The sequence below is a fragment of the Eleginops maclovinus genome, chromosome 12 (genome assembly GCF_036324505.1).
Source record: "Eleginops maclovinus isolate JMC-PN-2008 ecotype Puerto Natales chromosome 12, JC_Emac_rtc_rv5, whole genome shotgun sequence".
In the NCBI taxonomy this organism is placed as follows: Eukaryota; Metazoa; Chordata; class Actinopteri; order Perciformes; family Eleginopidae; genus Eleginops; species Eleginops maclovinus.
In genome coordinates, this window is record NC_086360.1 from 7,171,648 (window position 1) to 7,190,656 (window position 19,009).

The window sequence follows — 19,009 nt, forward strand, 5'->3', positions numbered from 1 at the left end:
ATCTGAGCCCATAATTCTTTCCTGCTGTCCAGGTATCTGCTTTTTTAATTACTAAGCCAAAATATGGAGGAAAAAATCAACATATTCAATGATGTTTACCACATATGTAAGCTTTCCTCGAAATGAAAAATAAACTGAGATACAGTATGCTGTTAGAGATAGAAGGGCTCGTCCTTCAAAGGAGGTCAGCGACGGTAAACCGAGCCGAAGTAAGGAATTGGAGATTAGAGCAAATGGATTTTCGTTAACAAGGTGAGTCGTCGAGTGGGGGGGTAAACTGGAAGAGGAGCCCTGCTCAGCTCTTTTCAGTGGGAAACATGCTGTGGTAGCTATTGTACTTTTACAACCACACATCGATCTTAAACATTTAGTTTGGTTTTATGGATACATTTTGATAGCATTACATCTTGCCTTGATGCTTCCTTTTCTAGTAGTTAATGCAACAAGTAGTACTCAAACAAGGCTAAACAGCAATTTTGAGGGATAGTGCTTAATAAAGTACACTCCTACTGATCCCACTTTAGCACCAAGCTGTGAAAAGTTTTCATCACTGACCTTACCTTGAAAATACATCAAACTCTGTGGTGAACAATAACATAATTTTAACAGCTGCCTCCGGGGCTCCAAATTAAGGTTTTGTAATATTAATGCTTTTCATTACATTCACTAAAATAAAGCTATAGTCTGGACCTAGGCAGTGGGTGAGCAGCCTCCAAACAGATCACAACTTCAAAGAGCTTCTTAAACAAAATGTTAGATAAATAATGAATGTTCACTTTCTCTCATTCTACATTAAAATAGTATTTATTTTTGTTTATTTTCTTGCTTATTTGAAGAAAAGTGTTGATTACACTGGTTTCTTATAAATACTGTAAGAAAATGTTCACCGTAAATCTATAATAGCAATCTATTTTATTCCAAGCGGTCAACTGTTGGGAAAGATGTTTGGGGCATATTTTATTCCTTATATTATGGAAAATGCTTTATATGAATGAACAAATGTTTGCAACATTTTACAGATTTGAACACCAAAAGCTACAAGCACAAAAAAAGAAAAAAAAAAAGAGTACTTAAGTTATTTTTTAGAGATGACTGAGAGGTCTGTGGTTAACACAAGCATAAGAGATTTTTCATTAAAACATATAAAATACATCAGAAAATAAAGTGTGTGTTTGTGTGTGTGTGTGTGTGTGTGTGTGTGTGTGTGTGTGTGTGTGTGTGTGTGTGTGTGTGTGTGTGTGTGTGTGTGTGTGTGTGTGTGTGTGTGTGTGTGTGTGTGTGCTCTCACCTTGGCACTGGTTGTCCTGGATAAAGAAGCCTTGTGGGCTGGTGTGGACACAGAGGCCCTCATGCAGGCTTGATGGGGAGGGACAGGATGTGCAGTTGTCTGCAGATGGCCCAGTACAAAGCCAGCAGGAGGGATGACACTCTAAAAAGGACACAGAGAAGAAAAGAATAATGCCGGGACCACAGACAGAGGATGCTCGATCCCTTGCTGTTCCTTCCCAACACTTTACTGTCACGAGAGGAAGAACTACATGACAGAACGAGAGGACTGCCCGTACTCTCAGTCTAAAAATGTGCTATATTGGTGTACATGCAATTTTTATCATTTTTAGTATTAGGCGCTCAGTTAATGGTCACAAGTCACAGTCAAAAAAAATGTCAAAATGTCAAGGGCCCACCCTCAAATAAATGCACATCAACCAGAGAAAGACTCAAAATGCCATTTAAACAATATAAAGAAATTCAAAAAACTACAAAGAGACTCAAAATGACCACAAGGAGACTGACAATGTTAAGGAAAAGGGATAAAACCAAAAAGAGACACAAAATGAGGACTACAGGGGGAAGAAAACTACAAAGAGGCACAACACATTCATAAAAAGTCACAGAACTACAAAAGAAACTCAAAATGATGACCAAGATACTCACTCAATGATTAGGAAAGGGGGTAAATTAACCATATAAATACGAAAAACAACAGCCAATAGGCACACAACAACAGAGACACTCAAAATGACCATAAAAAGGAAAAAAAGGAAATACTAAAGGTTGCGAAGACACTAAGAGACACACAATGACCATAAAGAGACACAGAACAACTGAAGGAGACACAATGAGTCGTAACCGTGTTCGCTTTTTTAAACATAATCTAGGAATGTAGCTCTACTGTAGTTCCTTATTTATACATTAAAACTGAATGGTGGACCGCTGGTAAGCTGTAGATGTATTCATTTAATTATAGATGGCACTGTATCTGGGTCTGAACTGCAGCCAATTGTCTAAACTATTTCTGTTATCCTGCTGCCCTGCTTTATCTTGTTTCTCCCCTGTTGGCATTTTTTGGGTTCTGGGACTCAAGAGCCTTTTAGTAGGCTCTGCCAGTCTGAAGTAATGTAACACTCAGATAAGGCCGGCAGCCAGCTCCACCAATCAGAAGAGCCCATTAACACCGAGTCAATGCCAGCTAAGAGGGCCCGATCCAAGAGGGCCACACGCCAGCACACACTTCTGTAATGAACTGTATTGCTTAGCCTGGAGTTTTTAGTTTACATGATGAAGCATAAAACTTCTGGTAGGAACATTTTTAAAAGATTTATATCTGAAGGGGATTTTTTTCCTTTCAGATAGGGAGGGTGAAGCTACACCAGGTAACTTGCCTCCAAATGACAGCAAAGATGAACTTGCTGTCACTCGGCAATCATGAAACGCTTCTTTGGTAAACCAAACACAAAATGTTCATGTTTTCCAACTTGGTGTCTACGGTGTTGAAGAAGTTGGACATAGAGGTACCCTAGCTAACTGAATATTAGGAGTAATAATTTCATTACTAGTGTTCTTTTATGATACCAGAATTGAATCTTGACAAATGTATTTACTAGTTTCTGCAATTGGCTTACTCTTTCTTCAGAGAACCAGCAGAGCAGCGAAGCCTGCGACCTAGTTCATGCAGTCAACTCGAGCACCGAGGATACATTCGCACATAAAGCCCCTCGCTACTCTCACAAACAACCAGACATAGTCTCCTAAATCTGGCGCTCTATTTAAGCTGTCAGATCTGCCTACCTTTGCCTCGCTAATGCTGCTACCGCTACTGCTGTTTCCACACTGCTAATGCGTTCACCTCGCTGCTGCTGCGTCCACGTTGCTGATGCTCGCCTGTCCCACCACCACCCCTACTCCATCCAGGCTCGGGGGTTAGTTATCTAAACATCACTCAATGTTCTCTGTAAATCTGTGGAGTGATGAGGCTCGAACCTAGCTGCCAAACTCAAACTATATGCTGCTTCTAATAAACATATCAAAGAAACACGTGAGCTGTCTGACTGAACTACTGTTGCCATTTTGTTTCTATGGAGAGAGCCATGCCACCCAACTAGGCAATACCCTGTGTCAAGTACTGATCAGAATGTTCAATGTTCAAATTATTTCAACTTTGACCTAGATTGGGGCTTACCTTTCCATGTGCAACCAATCAGATAACACTTATATAAAGTGCATCTAGAAGGGGAGGTAACCATGGAAAATTGTTATTAAATTAAATGACTATTTAGCTATTTTCCCTTCAAGGCTTTGCGCCCAAAAAGTGAGCAAAAACCAAATCTATGCGATATATTTAGAGAAAAATAAAGACCTTTTTGAATATTTAAGCACATAAACAGGTCACAGTAGAGGCACACAATTACAACTATGAACCTGGAAATGAGAATATTATGCCTCTAAGTATTAACTTATATGTATGTGTTATGGGTCAATGGTAAATGGACTGCATGTATTTCATGCTTTCTTAGTCAAACAACTACACTTTACAACACAATCCTGACCATTCACACACATTCATAAACTGAAGGAAGAGGTCGTGATGAAAGGTGGAACCCTGCTCATAGGGAGTGGTGAGAGGTTCAATGTCTTGCACAAGTTTAACAAACCAGGAGCCTTACGATCACTGAGGACTGCTCTCCTTCCTGCGGCCACTGCAGTTTGGCCTTGGCTGCAACAATTCGGTGCTTTGTCCTATTTTTACACTTGGCTTCAAATAGTTTTACCCTTCCCTAACATGCCCCCACACACTTCACCCCACAACACTGTTGCTCTGGAACAGGCCTTTTGGGTTGCATTTGATGTCTGTTTTGGCAGCGCAAAGACAAACAGCTGAGCGTGGCTGTCCACTCTGACAGGGTGGCAAAAAAAGATGGTCACCCACTGGCCAGTAGCACCAAGTCTGTGAGTTTGTGTGCACTGCCAGTGTGTGTGTGTGTGTGTGTGTGTGTGTGTGTGTGTGTGTGTGTGTGTGTGTGTGTGTGTGTGTGTGTGTGTGTGTGTGTGTGTGTGTGTGTGTGTGTGTTTATAATTACTTCTCTCTGGATTCTTTCAGAGGGCTGTCAGCTGTATCCAGGTCTTGTGTACACTCTGCATGACAGCCACTGTCAGGAGAAGACTGGTGATTTACCTGAGCCAACACTACCGTGTGTGTGTGTGTGTGTGTGTGTGTGTGTGTGTGTGTGTGTGTGTGTGTGTGTGTGTGTGTGTGTGTGTGTGTGTGTGTGTGTGTGTGTGTGTGTTGAGTGTCAAAATACTAAAAACATTTACCCATTGGGAACACTTCAGTGTCAGAGTGAGGCCCTTGGAAAGTCACATCGGTGTCAGCCAAAAACGTCAATCTCATTCATTGCCCCCCTTATTACCTGACGTCTACCCATAATCCCCTTCTTCCCTGACATTTACTGTATGTATACAGCTCCCTGTATGGCAATTTCATTGGTAAACTGAGGTCTAAAGACAAAATATCTGCTCGAGTTAGATTTGTCTCTTTATACAATGATTTGTAAACTCAAAGATGATTTGGAAAATATAAAAAAAAAGATCTGCTAATATAGAAAAACAAACTACACAAATAAAAATAAATATAAATACATTTGATTGATGCTCAAGTAAATAAAAACTCTATGTGATTATGTTTTTAACATGTACACATTTTGATCAGCATTTGTGGGTCAAGTTTGTATTTGAGGATCAAAAAAAGCTTTTGTGGAACTACATTCCTATTTTATTACGTTAAAGTGACAGTGAGCAGCCACATTTTAGAATGCATTTCTGTTTGAGAAGGCCCAGACCCGGCAGAGGACCTTAATCCATTGGTTGGAATTGAAAACGCGATTTTGAGGGACATAGCAGTTATGTTGAGCTGGTTTCAACCTAGTAGAGCGACGACACTAAAAACTCTTTTAATATACATCCATAGCATACACATTGACGATAATAATGCTGATTTCCAGGACCAAAATATTTATCGGTTTTTTGTGAAACATTTTTGTACACATCGAGATTAGTTTTTTGTATTAAAGATTCCCCAGATATGTCCAGGTTGTCGATCTTTCAAACAAATAATATTAAGACAAATCTGCCTCCAGCTTTCAGGCTACCTGGACCTCTGTAGGAGGGTCCGGGAGGATTCAGCCCAGGGATTTGTTTTGCTCTGTTTTATTTTGGCTACTTATTTACATACCAAGAACATATTTTCGATGATGGTAAAACGGAAATGAGTAAGATTACAGCCAACACGAATGTTTATTTTAAAGATGAAATATGAATTGTGATGTAAAAATATTCACGTTGTGTGATATCTCCTCTGCTGCCTGTGTCGTTCAGGGCTGACCCCCAGACACACACAGCGTTAGTTCAAAGACGTTTATTCTGACAGGCTGCTATGTGACAACTATCTCACATCCACACACCTTACATTTATTCTTTTCATCTCAGCTTACATTTGAAATATGTTCGGGCCTAAACATTCTTTTAATATACCTCAATGGCCTACACGCTGACAATAATAATGCTTTATTTTTATTTGGGAAAAATGTTTGTACACATCCAGATTATTTTTTTGCATTACATTCCCCAGATACGTCCAGGTTGGCGATCTGTTGACTCAAATAATATCAACACAAATCTGCCTCGTGACTCATCTTGGTGCCAGTCCACACAAACTTTTACATCAACAGTTGAAGAACTAATGCACGCTCAGAGGCGTACTCAATAGACTTCATGTCAACCTTCTTTTATTAGTAAGAGGAGAGAACAAGATGGATAGGCAGCTTCTTGTTCTTTTATTGCAGCTTGAATATCTAATTTGTTGCGGGCTTGAAAGCGCATATTGATTCATGTAATGCCAGAATTCGTGTGTACAGGCATTCTCATTACAAATTATCGGGTGCACACACTCGGATTCATTACATTGTTTTGTGCTGATAGGGTCATAATTTGAGGTGGGCGCAGTCGATGAGGTCGTGATTTAGTTTGGGGGGTGTGAGTGCTTCTTAATGCCTTTCACAAACGATCCTCTTGGTGCAATACGGGGCTGATCATTGCATTAAAGTTGTGAGAGCTACACAGCAGAAACACAACAAGGAGGTAATATCTCATTCCTCTGGAGTGGCATCACGTGCCGTCTAGAAGCAGTGATGATCAGTTACTAAGTGCATTTACTCAAGTTTTGTACCTATGTGCAGATTTGAGGTACTTAATATTATAATAATAAGGACTTTTGCTTAAAAAATACAAGATTTGGAAAAAGTTTAAATGAAAGTTTTTTTTTAATAAATTACAATAACATTTGAACGATAAGACAATTAATCAACATGCCAATTGAGAAAAACTCATTGGCATGTCTACACATTTACTGTAGATATTTTTTTTTTACTCAATATCAATTATTTTAATTTTGTATTTTAATTTTAGATTTTTATTGGATTAGATTCTATAGGTACATTAGTTGATTATACATACATACTCTTACTTAAGTGAAATATTTATCGAGGACAATTTTACAGCGTGGTATTAGTACTTTTACTTAAAGGGGCCCTTTGGTTTCACATTTGTATTTTGTGCCTGTGACATGTTTCCATGCTTTAATGTTCACAAAGTGCTTTCTTTTTCTCATACTGCCTTGCTGCTAAAATTAATTGTTTTCATCATAGAACTATTATTTGGTGCCATTAACACCAAAGCAGATTCCTCGTATGTGTAAACTTTTTGGCAGTAAACCAGATTCAGATTCAGATTCAATGAGTGGCAGTCTAGTTATAGATACATCAAGAAACAAGGGGACAATTTGCCGCAGCCTCCACCATGCTTGCATGCATTCAGAAACACACTTTTCATCAGTTTAACACTCTACCATCATACCTCCATGCCATATTGCAGCCTCCTGGCGAGAAAACTGAAAATGTTTCCACTCCAGTCTGAGTTAACTGCTAACAAAGATTGCGAGTTGTATTTCTGACCAGATATCGGCGATATAACATCTCTTAAAGTCTACTCAATCTGCTAAAGCTTCTGATCAACTGATTATGATACATATCATGTTCCTATCCAATTCCTCTGCTTCTTTCTAACTCTTTATTCTTGTCATGATTCAGCAGCTTCCTCTAGATCCTCTTGATCTCCTTCTGGGTCTTGCTGTGGTAAATAGGCACCAAGATCCTCTCGAGCCCTTCAAGCTCAGTGACTCCCTGCTGGAAAACCTCTTGAGTCCTTCTTGTATCAGTAGTCTCATTATTCTGGTCACAATATAAAGCTTGTTTCCAAAGTTAAAACAGAAGTGAATTAAGAAACAGCTCCTGAAAAGTGAGATTTAACACGTTTGTTGACCTCAGTGACTCTTGCAGTAATGTTATCAGGCTTTGAGACGTCTAGTTGAATCATTAGACCAAACTTGCACAGGGAACAGAAAAATGATATCCAAAGAGGTTAAAATGATTCAGATTCAGAGGGTTGTGAGAGGATCTCACAATGAAGGCGTGAAAGGAGCAAATAAACACACAACAAAGGAGTAAGCAACACAGATTAATTCCTTTTTTGTTCCATGGCTGCATGCGTTGGCTCAGTTGCTGTGAAAGTTCAGAGCAGATTTAAGGACTGCACTAAAAAACTGTTAAGTATTCACAAAGATGACAGCCACCACTAAGTTTTAACAGAATCAGAATAAATGTTTTATAGTCTAGATGTCTTGCTTAAATTGAAATAAAAACAAGCAGGAACTTCGGAGTCTGAACAAAGGAGCCAATGAGGAAGTGCCTTAAACCTGCATTAATTCTAATGGGGGCAAAAAAAGTCAATTAAATAAAAGTCTATAAAGTGTACAATAAACTAACACTCAAATAAGTAGGTGCTTATTGTTGGACTACCTAATTTGGTGAACAAATCCTTTTCCTGGATACGTTTTAGGGTGTGTCCACTTTGTGATTGACATGTTGCTACTAAGGTGAGGTTCAGTTGGAGTGTTTTAACTTCAACTTATGACACAGTGTTTTAATGCCATTGAAGTGAATTGTAACATTTAGTGCTGTTCAATTGTACTTAGCTCAAACTTCCTATCACTTTTGGTTCAATTAAAACCAAGATGGCGATGGCCAACAACCAAGATTGCGACTGCTGAAAACCAAAATAGCGATTGCCAAAATCCAAGAAGGTGAAGTCTAAAAAGGTCCAAACTCAAGGCTTCAAAATGGTAGATCATTTGATATGGTATGTCTGTTCATATACACAGTCCATGTAAGAAACCCAACAAAATGATAGTTCATTTCTGAATTTAAGAAACAACACTAGCTGGAATTATAAACTCTAACCCATGACTTCATTTGCTACTGCAAATTCCATAGGTCATGAACAAAGTCACCATTTCTTAAAAAATCCTGAGGGTTGATTTTCTTTTAGTTCATCCGTCATACCTAGCTAAACATATCTCATCTTTCTTTGCTATATAAGGATGAGTAAAAACTATCAACCCATGTCATAACCCTTAATTCATCTGCATGACTTTTATTTAAATTGTATTTATTTAAAATGTCCCTCATTATTGTTCCCCTCCAGGCTTACAGTCAACTGATGTTTCTGATATTATACCAACACAGTTCAGGTGTGTGTTAACCCTTCCTGTACACGCCTATCGAGCAGCATTCAACCTCCTACACACAAACTATCTCTGTTAGCTGGAGGGCTACAGACAGGAGGGGTGGGGTCATTCATCCTGGAATTTTCTCTCAGACAACTGACAGCTCGTCAACTCAGGCCCACTTAATGTGCACTGGATTGTGTGAGTGTGTGTGTGTTCCTACAAGTTTGTATGTCAAGCGTGGAGTCTGGGAGTCTCATGTTTACATGCCATACTCCTCCGCTTGAGGACAGTTGGTGGTGAAGAGGTCTGAGGATCTTGTCAAACACACACACACATATAGACAATAGCATCCATTGTTCCCACCTGGACCCACTGACGCCGACTGACACTCATTTCTGGGGATGATCCTCAGCTTACTGTGTTGTGCATAATTCATGCAGCTTTGAGTAAAACACATTTGACAGGACAGCAGATGTCCCATGCTATACGCAGAGACAAGCAGTTCAATTGAATTGTTTGAAAAACACAAACAAATTAGAAGAAACGAAAATCAATTATATATTTTTTTAGGGGTTTAGAATATCTAATTTGCACTGACACAACAAACGGTCTCTTTAAAAGTGTTTTTTGAGTTATGTTCTGCTCTTTCTCTTGTCTTTCCTCTCTCTCTTGTTAGCGTGAATAGTGGCTACAAACCCTATTTCCATCCTCTGATAACAGCCTTTAATTTGAACTAAGACCAAATTCAAAGCTGTTGGTCCTTTGCAGCCACACAGATGAATGGGTGTTAGTCCCACTACTACTCTTCAATTTGCAATTATCTCTTTCAGGATGATTAAGGGATCCAATTGTGCTAACGGCTATTCAATTCAGGTAAAGTAAACTAAAATTATCTGCTGCTTGGCCCTGGACAGACCTTAAATGTAAACTGTGGTGAGGAGACAAATCAGTCTAATGACCTAAAAAATCCTTGAAATCCAAGTTATGCCGAATCATGACTACCTTGTACAGGGATAGTGTTCTGCTAAACGTGAGGAAAAATGCCAACTGTGTGCTTCTGTATTCATGTGTATATTTTTAATAGGGAGTCCAAAGGTTGAAAAAATCCATTATTTAAAAGGCAAAAGCTTAACAACTAATTTGTGTCAAGGATAACCTTGACTAACTAACCACTCAGGAGCAGACTGGGCTCTGGTTTCAGACAGAGGGTGAAAGGTTGTCCTGCAGCACAGGCACTATGAGAAAAATAAAGAACTTTGTTTCAAAGTAGATTCACAAAATACAATTATGAAACTTGAAAAAGAGCATAATAGAGTTTAAAAGACTCTACTCATGTAGACAACAACACAGGAACTGAGAGAAAAGTACCAACAACAAAAGGGCCAAATTATAATGTTTCAGACCTTTAGGAATCCAGGAACCAACAGCTAACAGGAAACTATAAAGACATTCCTCAGAGCACTGTAATTGATATACTCTCGCACCTCACACAGCTGCTGAGTGACTGTAAACAGCGACAACTTATCTGCATCGCCAAGGGAAATCCCATAAACCTACCAAGAATAAAAGCCTTCCTTCAAACTCTTCCTATCTTATCTATGTGGGAAAAAGAGCAAAGGCTTCCATGACCTCTAACCTTCAGTCCAGTTTCAGTTGTCTTTTTTTTTTTATTCTACCAAAAAGGAAACTTGGTATTACTACACGAACAATGGATACTGCAAGACTGCATTTAACTTTAGATCAACACCTCCTGTATCTTAATTATTAAGGACATGCTGTTTACATCCTGCTGCCTATAGTTTACTTTAGTTTATTCAATGCATACCCAACATTTCCCTAACCTTTACGAAGATCAAACTTTAATAATAGTGAAAGAAAGTCATTTCTCAGAGGTGTTGCTGTGAGTCACATGACTCAAATCAAACAACTGTGACTCAAGTCTGTTCTCAATAAGCAACAACCAATAACTTTTTGCTTCACTTGGATTTTCAGAATAAAATGGAGCGCTAGCCAATAGTGGCGCAAGTGTTACATAGTGATGTCATTATGTTACAAAAGTAAACAAAGGAGTCTAATGGAGGTGTTTCAGGAGGCCGGGAGTGTGGGAGATAAACTCCTTCTGGAGGGAACTTTGGGATTTAATTGTGACTTTAAGAAAAAAACTGCATTAAAAATAATCATTGTTTAGGTCATTAAATAAGAACATGCCAAACAAGCTATTTTGTGTTTAGAGGAACTTCTACACGGAGGCAATATCCACTTTGAATGAGAATATTAAAAGTAAGAGAAATGAGTGCCACTTTCCTTCTTTTTTTGTGATACAAAACAACTCTTACTGATGCAATCAGATGTCTGGCTGTCAAGTAATGACCTGTTACTCAGCAGTGATGTCAACAGCAGCTCATTTCAGGTTACAACAGCTCTGGCAGAATATAAGAATAAATAAAAGCAGAAAAATAGAAAGTAAAGCTGAACAAATCGCCAGCGTTGGGGAAAGACTTGGCTGCGCTTGAGACAGAGACAGCAGGTAGAACTAATACCGTTCTCTCTGCCAAATACTGAGCGCAGGACGGTCAGTGGGCACACGACTGAACAGGGAAGTAAGAAGATAGCAGAGTGGTGATCATGCTAAACGGATAGAATTTCACAGTTGTTGTGGGGTACGAGGGAGGTAAAGAAAACTGATTACAGTCTTTTCATCTCCCTTTTCATCTTTTTTCTCTTCCCGCTTCATTTAAAAAAAAAGAGGTGGTGGTTGCAGTGGTGTGTGTTTGTGTCGTAAGGAGGGTGATAATTATTCTCGCTTGACAAACTACCCCCTTGAAACCTGAAACCCACCTTAAAAATTAGCCCATTACATGCACAATTTCACACAAACAGGTGTCAGCACAAACACTGTCTTTACTATCCAAACGGAAATATGTTCACAAACAGCTGCAAAGCTTCAGCAAAAATCAATCAGCATCAAGGAATTATTTTTGAGAAAATGCAAGCCATAACACTGTGTAGCATATGTTAAGTATTGGCCAGGAGAGTAAATCTACAACAGACTCCACCCTAGGTTTTTCAGTTAAATGTACTTTCCCTTTTTAAGTCTGCTTCCAATAAACAACATCTGACAACGGTGTTTGTTCTGTCTTTGTATGGGATCTTATGATATGTAAAACATGTGGGATTTTAATGAAAACCAATAACAAAATGGAACAAACTTGAAATTCAAACGCAATTTGGCATCAACAAATGATGTTTTATCACTTATTACCGGATGGAATTTATTTTTGTTTAAGGAACTAATTGTTTAGTCTTTAAAAGTTCCATAATTTAAGACTAGTGTTCATTTTGAAGTTTCCAAAGCTCAAGATGTTGTGTTTAAATGCGCAAAACTGCACATTAGAGAGTCTCCATTAACACATCTTTGGCATACTTAAATAGTAATTTAAAACAGATCAATTATAATACATTAATACAATTCCCTTACAAGTATTTTCTGTCAATAGACTAATTGATTTAACTGATTAATTTAAACGCACTCACCTCTGCATGTGTGCATGTGATCCAAGAAGCTGTGTGCAGGACACCCGGCTGTGCAGACGCCGTGCTGGAGGTGACTGGACTGCAGGAGGAGGGCTTCCTCTGGTTTCAAACAGCGGAGGCAGTCTGAGGCCAAGGGTCCCACACAGGATCGGCAAGAGGGGTGACAGTCTAAAAGGCAGATGGCTAAATTAACCAATTTGTACGCGTTTTTCTTCATTTCTAATGCAGTTAACTATTTGACATTTTTTGCTCAGGTTGAGGCTTTGCAGGGGTTTTAGCTCGATCTGGCACAGTCATTGCAGGACGGGCGATAGGTAAAAGACGCCCCTTAGCCTGAGCTTCACGCACCAGCGAAATGACTTTTTGCCTTGGCAGCAGCTGAGCACAAAGCCGGGAAAAAGATAGACAAGCTCTGGGAGTTAACAGGCAGGGGCTTAGAGGGAGCCACTTTTGGTCTGCTACCCACACTGCGTTTGCTTATAGACTGGTGAGGATCAGTAGACAATCTCTTTTCCCTACAGCAGGGGTGTCCAAACTTTTTTCACCAAGGGCCACATACAGAAATAAATACGAAGGGCTGGGCCCCTCACTAAAGGTGAGGTACAGTATATGCCTCATAAGTTAAGTTATAAGTTAGAAAAATCAATCAAATGTAGGTAAATGAAGCTTGATACTTGAAAATGCTTTAAGAAAAAACTGCCTACATCACAGCTCTCCGTAGGGTTTAATTTATTTAGTTGGCAGCTCATCTCTTAAAACAGAAGCCTCTCATTGCTTAGAAGAGGAAATAGGAATAGTATATTTCCTGCTTTTATTTAAATAAGTTATTGGGCCTTTTTTCTTATCAACAAAGATTTGTTAGAAAATGTTTTCATCTTTAATTGACTGAATTAATTTTAAAAGTGGGCTTATTAACACATGAATACTACTGTGTAATATCTGTTTACATATATATATTCAAGACGGGACAGTATAAGACAAGCACAAGTATAATTTGTGGGCCATATTTCATTATACTTCAATTAATCATACTATAATTGACTGAGGGCCGATTCAAAATGGCCCGCGGGCCGTATTTGGCCCCCCGGCCGTAGTTTGGACACCCCTGCCCTACAGTGATGTCACTCTGCAGTACTGTACCCTATATAGAGTAACAAGGGAGAACATTTGAAGGTGATCCCTCAAAAATGTAATAATTCCTTTTTTTATGTTCATAGGGTCATTTTATACACAGTTTATACAACCATAGATGAAAAATAGAATTCCATATGTTATCATTCATGAAAAGACCCTCCACCGCAGCTAGATTGAGCCCCAGTACATGGACCGCCAACCCTTCTTGGTGAGCTGTCCAAAACGCATTCCTCACTAATAGCTGATCATATAAGCTTATTGGTATAATCCTGAAATAATTAGATTTATGCTCTTACTGTGGCAGGTGTTGTCCTGGGAATAGAGTCCTTCCCCACACACTTCCACACACTGACCCTGGTGAAGAAGGCGCCCACCTGGACACAGGGTACACTGGGACACAGAGGGGCCCCAACAGGAATAGCAGGTGCTGTGGCAGACTGAGGAATAAAAGAACAGGGTGGAAACACAACCATGACTGAATTCTTCCTCTCTTTTACCTATAAAACTAAATGTAGGTATGAATTTTTTGTTCAAAATTAATCCTACCTCTGCATCTGCTGTTGTCGTCCAGGTAATGCTGTGCTGGACACTGGGAGATACACTTCCCATTGTGCAAGGCGGCCCCCGGCAGACAGCTCATGCAGTTGGGGTTGTCAGGGAAACACGAGGCACAAGACGAATCGCAGGCTGTGAATCGCAACATGTAAATGTTAATGTCTTCCAGCTGGAATGATGAAATGCTTTGTGTTTAAGTGAAGTCTCCTAACCAAACTCTGTAAAAATAACTGAGTTTCACTTTTTCATTTAGGGCCTTTTCACATGTGGAAAGCCAAACCAAGTTTAGGTGCTCTTGGTATATTGTAAAAAAGTGATTTGGTTAGTTTTGGTCGCAAATCGCAATCATGTATATTGTACGGTGGGCTACACACTAAGCAATGAGGTGTTCCTAAAAGGAGTTCTGCTGCTACCCTTTTTCCACCAAAAATCTGTTCCGTTGCCGGTGCTTTTTTAGTTCGGATCTGATTCTTGCCCACCAGTTTATTAAGTTCCAAATGCAAACCATTTTTCAGGGTCTGAGAGTTGCCACCGCTGTGGTAGAAACACTAAACACTGGTTCGCAATCGGGGAGTGGCTCCAAACTGGCCCTGGAACCACTCTCACAATGGAAACAACTGGACTATGAACTGGACTACGGTTGAGTTTGTTGTGAGTGCAATTTAAACTTCATTTGTGTGTGTGTGAAAACCATTTTGTGGAGAATTCCATATTGACATGCCACTTTGACAAGCACACAAGCTCAGCCAGATCTTTGCTTCCATCATTACAGAGGCTGAAATCAATGACAGATACTCCTACGGCATGCTTGAGGGGACAAAAATGGAAAGCTATGAAATCTAACCCAGAAGGCCCTGAGAGGGGGAACAAGTTGAACCCTTCTGCTCTCTGTGGATGTTGTCATTTTAAAAACACATCTCTTAGCTCCAAATGGCAACTACTAATGCAATTGACCTTTTTTTCCAGAAAGTTCCCTAGGTTTTTGACATTTTCTGTGAGAGCTCCCTGCTGAGGGCTTCAAGTCCACCACATGAGCCAGGGGGTGTTGAAGAGTCCCCCCCCCCCCCCCTGACCTGCTGCTAAGTTCACCATCGCCCTGAGGGAGGCCTATTCTCGCTATTCTTTATCTCACTGCTCCAAAATAGAAACCATCCATATTCATACAGGATCTCCTTATTCAAATGGCTTCTGAATCCTCATTAGTGCTAGAGAGAGCTGCTAATTATTGTGTTTTTTTTAGATTGTTTGTTTGCTAACTTTGCTGACTTCATCATTTTGGCACCATGTGCAGTGGAAGCTTGACAGGGATTCTAAAAAAAACAAAACAAGCCCAAACAAACCTTCACCTCCGGTTGACTGCGAAAAAATAAACCTCTTATTGTCTCAGTGTGTTCTCTGTTTACTGCAGCAGTGCAGTCTAATTTGTCTGTTTAAATATCATCTCCTCATGACGTGAAGATACACAACATTTCATTGGGATGACTGCAGCTTTGTCGGGTCCTTTTTCCTCCTAAACATTTAGAATAACACATATAGCAAATAACATCTGCCTCTTTTAAGCTTTATTAATTGTGTTTTTTTTTCCTTTTCAGGTTTTAGAATTCAGCTCTTTATATTTTACTTTTTAAAAACGTTTTTTATTGAAAATAACAAATAAAGTTATTTTCTTCACGGCAAATGCAATAGCAGATTTTCCAAAATAGATCAAAGTTAAAACATTTTGCAAAGAAATTAAACAATTAAACGTTCTATTACTCAACAACCAGAGTCCAATTAGTGTGCTCACAAAACAAAACAGAAAACAAAGTCAGGTAATTTCTATGTAGCTGAATGTAATTTCTGTATATATATCTATTTTCTGGAAGCTCTGGTAAACACGGAAACAAGTTATTGCAGTAGATATTTTACATTAAAAGACAGAGGTTAGAAAAAATATTGAAAGAAGATTTATCTTAAAACTAACATGTGTACTAATACATACTCTTAAACTATACTATACTCCTAAAATTCTAATATCCCAAAACTTGCTACATCCTTATACAATTCTGCTATGTTTTGAAGTGCAGTATTGAAATGGGTTACCATAGCAGACGCCTTCTTGACTGTAGAAACCAACGCCACAGTCAGGGACACATCCCCCATCTTTGAGTAAGGCAGCCCGGTCCGAACATGACACACACTCTTGCTGGAGTGGCCCATGGCATGCTGAGCAGGACTCATGACAGCCTGGAGGATTTAATAGAAGAAAAAAAACACCTGTTAGTATAAATAGTATTACAGAAAAATAGTACAATTGTCAATTGGTTTGGGATTTCAAAAACTCTTTCAACTTTCAAATATTTTCCTTACATGGAAATCAAATGTGACAAGCTTTGAAAATCACCTGCACTTACAAGTCCATTACAACACTACATAATCGTCACTATGACAACAACAAATGGAGAAATATGGTTAATCTGATGCATTACCGAAAACATACAATACTCTAGTGGACCAATTTTTGAGCTTGATTTGAAAGAAACCCTATATACCTTGGCATTGTAATGCATGTAAGTACATACAGGGAAAAAGAGATAGCAGTCGCAATCCTAAACATCACTGTGTGTGTGTGTGTGTGTGTGTGTGTGTGTGTGTGTGTGTGTGTGTGTGTGTGTGTGTGTGTGTGTGTGTGTGTGTGTGTGTGTGTGTGTGTGTGTGTGTGTGTGTGTGTGTGTGTGTGTGATCTTCATAGCTGCCATTATCAGTGAGCTATATGTGGAATGCATGTAAAAATGTGTGTGTGTGTGTGTGTGTGGGGGGGGGGGTATAAACGAGATAAAAACAAAGAGAGAATGAAATAAACCAGGAACAAGGCACACTCTTAAACACGCAATCAAATAATTCCATTGAATTCATCTTGTTTTGTTTTTGATTAAATGTAGTGTGTGAAGTCCATGTGTATTTCTCTGTGTCTTTGCATACACACTCATTTGTCTTTCAGACCTTGTAACGGCTACATAGCGAGGACAGAAACATGTTTTCAGGACACTTTGGTCTAACCTCCCCTCCTTTCTTGGGGCTTAGTTAGGACTTGCTTCTAGAGGCTCTTTCTGGATTTTCCCTTTCCTGTATTTTTTTATTTAGGTTTGTGTGCAGGCAAAAAGTCTGCAAAGGCTAAAAGCCCCAGAAAACACTCACCCACCTGCCTGCAACATTTCCATTCACCTTTGTTTACTTCCTTATGACATCACTACAGTACATACCATTTGCGCTCCAACACATTGTACATGATGGTTTAGGGGCGGGACATTTCTAAGCGGTTGACCAATCATGACACAGTTGGTCAGCTAACCAATCAGGTCAGAGGGTGAAAAGAGGCAGTATGAGAAAATAAAAAGCATGATAAAGCACTTTTTAAATATCAAAGCATCTAAACATGTCAAAGTAGAAGCGCAAATTATGAAAAATGCGAAACCTAAAATTAGCGGCATATGTCCTCATTAAGGTTCAGGTAAGAATTTGGTAAGGTATCTTGCTGTGATAGTTAAAATTAAGTTAAGGGCCTAGAGAATGTATTACCTTAAAGATTGTACTCGCAAATGTACAACTACAGGGGAGTGTGAACAAAGCTCCAAAAACTTATTTCAACAACAACTGGTATGACGCATGATTTCCCAGCAGTCCACGGACTGAACCCAGATGCCACAGAAAAAAAGACAAAAACAAACTATAGGAAAACACAGGAGTGCTGTGAATATGCTGGCTTTGATACAGATAACACACTGACAATACTGTTTGCTTCATGACACCAGATTGAAAATGCACACTAACTAGCTACTGCAGTTTGGTTCCAAAAAGTAATAAGGAACCTTTTTCGGAGACCGTGCACAGTCAAAAAAATATATACAAAACAAATGATTCTTTGTTGTGCATATTTTAATGATTATATGAAACTTTTTTTTAACAGGATTCTAACATTTCTACTAATTGTTAATGGATGTTCATCTAACATTCAAAAAAGGTGTTCTTTATTTTTTGAGGATATTTGTAGAAACACCTAAAGAAGTATATTACCCCTTCGTAATATCATTGTTCAAAATAACTTCTGTGGTTATCTTATTTCCTATTAACATTTAAGTGCGAAGATTGGATTTTATTTATAATGCCTCTCCTTAAGGTTACATAAAGTAAAAAACACTTTTCTGTTAAATATTGGCAAACCTTGAGGATTCTTCTAAACAAAATGTCAGGGGAGCCGTAAAGGTTCGTTGTGGAACTCCGAGGGGCAGGTTAACATTTGCATTTCTTTCGTGAACCTTCAGTTGAATGTTATTTTATTGACATCGGCTTTGAAAGACTAGTAGTGATAACCCTTTACATTCCTCATTGTTGCTTTGGAGCTCTGCAAGTATTTATTTACAAGGGTGTGGAATATTGTGATCCAAATTAGATACAAGCTTCAGTCCTCTCCTAATCAATTTTGCAAAAAAAAGAGGAAGGTAAAAAATGAGGTGAACAGTGAAGTGATGAAAGGATAGAGATTAAAAAGGGAAACTCAATGGTAAAGAAATGGTGAGGAAGGCGAATTCAGAACATATAAGAAGTGGGAAAATCACATCGGGACAAGGTGATATTCACCCGAAGAGAGGGTAATTAATGTATTCATCAGCAGCATTTACAGAATGCTGATGAAAATCTCTCTCATTTAATGGAAGACGCCAGAAGTTAACCCAGTATGTTATCGCAAAAAAGCAGGAAAGCATGCAGTGTGAGATAAATCTCCCGATCCCTCCTCTTCCCAACAGATTCTCCTCAGGTAACGACAATCATTTATTCGGTCAGTCTCTCTATATGCTTCTTTTTATCATCTGGAAAACACACATTAACTACCAGAAACACTAAAGACTT

At 39.0% G+C, this 19,009-nt stretch overlaps 1 protein-coding gene across 1 annotated transcript in view; it reads right to left on the minus strand.

Annotated features, from left to right (window-relative positions):
* Window positions 1–19,009, minus strand: part of fras1 (Fraser extracellular matrix complex subunit 1) — a 245,586-nt gene that overhangs the window by 116,924 nt on the left and 109,653 nt on the right. Inside the window, exons 14-18 of the mRNA XM_063898177.1 lie at window positions 16,205–16,348; window positions 14,114–14,254; window positions 13,864–14,004; window positions 12,434–12,601; window positions 1,289–1,429 (exon numbers count right to left, since the gene is read on the minus strand). Coding sequence (XP_063754247.1) covers window positions 1,289–1,429; window positions 12,434–12,601; window positions 13,864–14,004; window positions 14,114–14,254; window positions 16,205–16,348 — 735 coding nt within the window. The remainder of the gene's footprint in view (window positions 1–1,288; window positions 1,430–12,433; window positions 12,602–13,863; window positions 14,005–14,113; window positions 14,255–16,204; window positions 16,349–19,009) is intronic.